The 6,129-nt window shown below is 44.3% G+C and overlaps 1 protein-coding gene and 1 long non-coding RNA gene across 2 annotated transcripts in view; both read left to right on the forward strand.

Moving 5' to 3' along the window:
- Nucleotides 1-6,129, forward strand: part of LOC135347659 (uncharacterized) — a 38,396-nt gene that overhangs the window by 6,237 nt on the left and 26,030 nt on the right. The gene's annotated exons all lie outside the window — the stretch shown is intronic.
- On the forward strand, nt 250-4,117 carry LOC135347624 (protein starmaker-like). The gene is made up of 3 exons (XM_064545661.1): nt 250-435; nt 531-599; nt 674-4,117. The coding sequence occupies exon 3, from the start codon at nt 1,657-1,659 to the stop codon at nt 2,956-2,958; it is 1,302 nt and encodes a 433-aa protein (XP_064401731.1). The 5' UTR covers nt 250-435; nt 531-599; nt 674-1,656; the 3' UTR covers nt 2,959-4,117.

The raw sequence follows: 6,129 nt of genomic DNA on the forward strand, positions 1-6,129 counted from the left end.
ATTAGGTATAAAGCCTGTTGTGTGTGTAGGGAGGGGGGGGGCTATGTACAGTACATTCATGTACATACATGTAGGAAGTGATGAAGCAAAGTGGTATCACAACCTAAAAATAGCTAACCACACATTACAGGGTTATGCTAAGTCCTGGTAGAACAAGATAGATCTTGAATAGAAATTGAGCAATAATTTAGAACCACAATGTATGTGCTGGACATGATGAAGCATGATGTATGATAAAAATAGTAAGGGTGCTGGACATGATGAAGCATGATGTAATAGTAAGGGGCTGGTGGTCATACTAACCACAGAAACCACAGAGCTCAGCTATAAAGGTTACACAGAACAGGAAGCTATTCACATCTCACCAAGTTGTATCAGAGAGCAAGATTTCAGTGCAAAGCAAGATTTCACAGTGCAATCAGCATGGATGAAGAGGTTTGTACCCTGTAAAATAGAGTGGCATGTGAACACATTATTTTGTCACAACAAGTATACGTAATGTACACTTTCCGATAATTATTATTAATTAGAAACTTGAAGAACAGGCCAGGCTGCCAGAGTACGACTCGGCCTCTACTCCAAAGATGCGAGAGATACAGGTGAGAATTTTTATATGCTAGCAAATACCAAATATACACCCATAATAATTGCAATGACTCGCTCACCTTCACAGGAGGAGAGTGCCTTTGACCTGTCGCAGAGTCCTAACCACAGCCTCACTCCAGAGGAGGAATCTTACCTGAAACAGGTAAGCAATCACAGTACGAAACTCATGTGCATCTTTGTAGGATTGCAATTCTGCACAGAAGTTTAACACTATTTGTATATTGTGGTACCTACTCTTCCATATTATAATGACCACACGCGTGGTTTCTTTAGCAAAAATTCCACATTCACCGTACGAAACTACTTCAACGGAGCACTGCTATATTTTATACATCTGTGCCAAAAAGGCATCATCAAAGAACCGCTGGCACATCTAAGTCAGCTGAAGGGTACAGTGCAACACAATTGATGAATGTGGCACGCACAGAGGGTTTGAACATTGAAGTCCACTGGCAAGATGGCGACTCTTCTTCTAGCAAACGTGTCTTAAAAGTGTTTCCCGGTGCCAAAATCATGTTGTGCGGAGGTCATGCTGCAAAGTCTCACCTCAAGCTACTGATGGTTCGAGGCAAGCAAAAGAAGTTCACTGCCGCACTACGAGACAGGGAGAAACATTTTTTTCCAGAAGTTGTTAATGTCGAGTGTCACTGCAAATCCAAAAATTGTAAGGCAGGATGCGGATGTCTGACAGACGTGTTCTGCCAGCGTTCGAGAAATAGCTTCTCCACCATACTGTCGACCTGCGAGTCTGCCGTTGACTTCTCAAGATGACTCAGTCATCTAACACACCACGTACAGGATGAGCACCAATGGGAGGAAGAACAAACATGTGAAAAACACTATCTAACCACCTGTAAAGAATGCGAGTTCGAATCTGACGGCGTGGTTGCTCGACAGTGTGACTTTCACCCCCTTACACTATGTAACTGCGGCAAGTGTGCCGATAAAAATCACCACGAGTGTGAAGGGAAACTGTATCGTACAAAAGAGGCATTACGTTGCCCCTTTCACCTACTAGCATACAAAATTGAGTGCCTGACGAGAACAAAAATGGCCGACAAGCTAGTCCACCCCATCCTGAAGCGTGGCCACTCCAATTGGCTCGAGAGTTCACACAGTGTTCTGATACGATTTAGACAAAAGCACGTATTCTTAGAGAGGCTCCATTACATTGTCTCAACCAACCTCGGCCTATTGCAAGCCAACATGACACACGAGTATCAACAACAGGGGGCTGACTATCACTGGAAAACCGAGCTCTACAAAAAAATGAATCTACCATTGTACAAAGGTGTACAAGAGGTGTTGTCCAAGCAAAATCAACAGAGGAAGAAAGTACTTGACGGAGTCAAAACAGAAAAGACCAAAAAACGACGAGTGCAGCTGAAGAAGCTAAGAGTGATAGATCGACAGCAACGCATTGTCTGGACAGACCAACATGGACGTGACACATACGGAAAAAAAGCAACCAAGACTGCGTCCAGCCCTAAGAACAAAAAGCCAAGAGCCAAGAAACAGAGCAAAGACCAAGACGCTCACAGCCAAAAGCCAAGAGCCAAGAAACAGAGCAAAGACCAAGATGCTCACAGCCCTAAGAACAAAAAGCCAAGAGCCAAGAAACAGAGCAAAGACCAAGACGCTCACAGCCCTAAGAACAAAAAGCCAAGAGCCAAGAAACAGAGCAAAGACCAAGACGCTCACAAGGATGGACAGGACAGCAGTAACAACTCAGACTACGCAAGTGAGGAGTTTGATATGGACACGTTTGAAGATGACATCCTCAGTGGGTGCATTTGCGGTGCTAATGGAAAAGCTCACAAACGATACTGTCCCATGAACCCCAAAAACTATCACAGGGAAAAGAATCCCACCCGCCCTTACAACAAAAGGCTCAACCTGTCGCGCACTTTCGGTGATGCATATGCCAGAATACACTACGACGATGTCCCAGACGAGCATAACGTTGTCACTCCTGATGGTGATGCACATACCAAAATAAACGACTCAGACGTAGAGTGTTACGACGGTGTCCCAGATGAGCCTGATGGTGATGACTCAGACATAGAGTGTTACGACGGTGTCCCAGACGAGCATGATGTTGTCACTCCTGATGGTGATGCACATGTACCAATGACTGACGTAGACAGTGACCATGAGATCCCAGACGAGCATGTCAGTGCTCACAAACACATCAGCGAACCACACATCAACGATCGAACCAATGCAGCACAACCCGAACCACAAATCAACGTAGACAAGACGGACAGGCTAGAAGTTGGCATGTACGTTTATCTTCACAGCAGCCGTTTTGGAGAGCAGCACCTTCTCTGTCGGATTGCTAAAAAAAAGTAGGCAATCTTTTTCGGTTGTATTGTGGCGGTGGTATTCTTAACGCAAGCTATTCCCCAGAAGTGTTGACAATTTCTTTGAGTGACAGTAACCACAGCCTTTCACTAGGGAATTGGCGCGCTTCTCCAAATATCTCTTTGGCTGCTGCCGCCCTTGAAGCTGCCTGCCTTGCTAAGTGCAAGTGTGTCATTCCCAAACCTGTCGTTGTAGACATTTCCGAAGATGATGGCCCTACCACAGCTGCTACAAGTGAAAAAGTATGGATGGAGAACTGTTTATACAAATTAACCATCGCAGAAAAGGAAGAGGTAGTATCTTCTTGTGGTTGGCTCAATGACAGGGTCATCACTGCTGCTCAGCTATTAATGCTACAGCACTCTCCTTTGATGAAGGGATTGCAACCACCTACGCTTGCACAGCGTCAGGCCTTCGATTGTCACAAGGATCAGATCTTTGTGCAAATTATCATTGTTGGTAACAGTCACTGGTGTGTTGTATCGAATGTGGGCTGTGACGAAGGTACAGTGAATGTGTATGACACGATGTTTGCTAGACCTTCGAATATCACCGTACGGGTTGTATGTAGCCTTGTCTCCTGTTCAACGCCCACACTATCCATCAATATGATGGATGTTCAGAGGCAGTCAAATGGGTCAGACTGTGGCGTGCTTGCGATTGCTATCGCTTTCGAACTCTGCTGCCATAGAGATCCATGTATCCAGAAATTTGGCAACACAGTTTCTATTCGATCTCATCTTGCCAGGTGCCTTGAAGACTGCAAGCTTACCACATTTAGCACAGGAATTCGTAGGTGCCGAAACAAGGTTAAATTTTCAAAGCAGGTTGAAATTGCTTGTTTATGTCGAGAACCCAAAGATAAAAAATCGATGGTGAAGTGCAAAAACTGTAAAGCCTGGTTCCACAAGCACTGTTGCAGGGAAACCACACAAGTTGTAGTTCCCTGGACCTGTACATTTTGTAGAAACTAATTGCTGTTGTTTTTTCCATTATTCTACGTACACGTTGTAACTGTAATGTTATATATTAAGTGGTTGAAAGTGCTCCCAGAGATAGTGGTGGTGTACATTAAACCGCGGCCAGCATCCGGATGACGTGTGCGTTATATAAGAATATCAACTACATGTACATGTACACACACACTGGCCAGTATATCGAGTGTGACCTAACAATCTTGAAAGCTTTTTTTCCAACATAATACAACTAATGCTGCAAGCTGGCGCTTTGCTAATACCTCTCGCCATGATTTGCAAAAGTAGTCTCTTGCATAAAGTAGACATTGTACATGGGTAATAATAACAGGAGCCCCATAAAGAGAAGAAGCGGCTAACTTCAACGTATACTCGGGGATCGCGTTTCGTAATTGCCGGTGAAACCGCACTTCCTTGTACCGCATCCCTGCATTGCGTATAACACGTGTAGGCCAATAACACGTGTAGGCCACTTAGTGACTCTGGAAATGCGGTCATAACTACTTACGAAACGTGATCCCCGTAGTCCTTCTCTTTATGGGCTTCTGATGATGATAATTATATTCGCATTTGTCAAGGAGGAACGAACAATATTGACATTTTTCGGTATACCCATTTTCAGCATGCAGTCTGTTAAAAAAAGTGAGAAGAAGTGATCTATCTATGACTGTCAGACTTGTATATGGTATCATTGCATTTGTGGCTTACCAGGAAGCAAGAAAGAAGACACGTGGTGATTAGCGCGCATTCGCATTACATCTACAGGAATAAGGGGCGTGTTTGCAGGAGATCCAAGTAATGGCTACTAAACAGCCAGAGCTAGCTGCTTTACAGCTCTTTTCTGACGTAACGCTTTAGTGCAAGGCTAACTTATAAGTTGAATAGAAAGTTTGTGCGAACAGATGATGCTACGAAAAATTCTAAAGAGACTGCAACAGCCTTCAATGTGAGTCAAACTAGCCATAACTCGAGCTAACTTTACGCTTTACCGTATCCCTCCTGCGGCTACGCCTCGAGGCATACTAAAGGCATAGTCTGTGAGAATAGTAAGACAAAATTAGCACAGAAAGTAGTAGTATCTATAACAAGCAGTCTGTTAGAGGAACGTGTATAAACACCATGTAAATCCCAGGGGACTGAGTGACCACAATGACATAGCAGGGAGCGCATTTATGACTTCAATGTGGGACATAATGGGCTAGACGGGCGTCGCCGCCCTCACCGTTACACGGAAGGAGGACAGGAACCAAGCCTATGTACAGTTTTGTTCTGAGATTGCAGTATTTCAAGTGGATTGATCACACACTTAATTTTACCACGTGTAAATTTTGCACACGAGCAACACCCACGGCTAGAATGAATAATATCAAGAGTTTATGATAGAGAGAGAGTATCGAACGTAGGCATACTGTGAGTAACGTGACTTCCTGTATCTGTCACAAGCTTGGAATTTGCACACTGACCAATCCAAGCGTGGGTGATGTAATCTATCAACCCATCCAAGTGTGGGTGATGTAATCTACTTTCTTGATAGATGACATCACCCACACTTGGATTGGTCAGTGTGCAAATTCCAAGCTTGTGACAGATACAGGAAGTCACATTACTCTCCGCATACATCTGATGTACAGTATGCCTACGTTCGATACTCTCTCTCTATCATAAACTCTTGATAATATTCATGATGCTATTGCGTAACAGGCCAGAACAAAACTGTGGACAGGCTTGATTCCCGACCTCCCTTTCAGAGGGAGGCGACGCCCGACTACATAATAGGCTGAATTTGGGGCAGTGCTCAAAAGCATAATAGGGGGCAGAATTATTTCTACCTACTCAGATATACTCGAGGTTTTGCAGTTTGGAAATCTAGGCACCGCGGGAGAATAATAATACGGACAATAATTATTTTTTGTAAAGGATTTGATTTCCTAAAGAGCAACATGTACATGTAGGTGGACATGTACCTACATGTACATGTACAATGTAGCTGTCAAGGAGGGCTTCACTAACCCCGGGTTTGTAAATCTGGCCAATATCGTCTCCTGCATAATCGAGTGATCCCTGTGGCTAGCCGTCAGTCGTCACCAGGAGCTGGGGGGGAGGAGGATATAGCTCTGATAGCAGTGATAAACATCAGTACAGTTTCACAACTGTACCCCCCCCCCCACACACACACACAGGCTCA

Source organism: Halichondria panicea, chromosome 14 (genome assembly GCF_963675165.1).
Source record: "Halichondria panicea chromosome 14, odHalPani1.1, whole genome shotgun sequence".
Taxonomy (NCBI): Eukaryota; Metazoa; Porifera; class Demospongiae; order Suberitida; family Halichondriidae; genus Halichondria; species Halichondria panicea.

Coding starts and splice junctions, on each gene's coding strand:
- LOC135347624 (XM_064545661.1), top strand. CDS start 1,657: ATGGCCGACAAGCTAGTCCACCCCATCCTGAAGCGTGGCCACTCCAAT.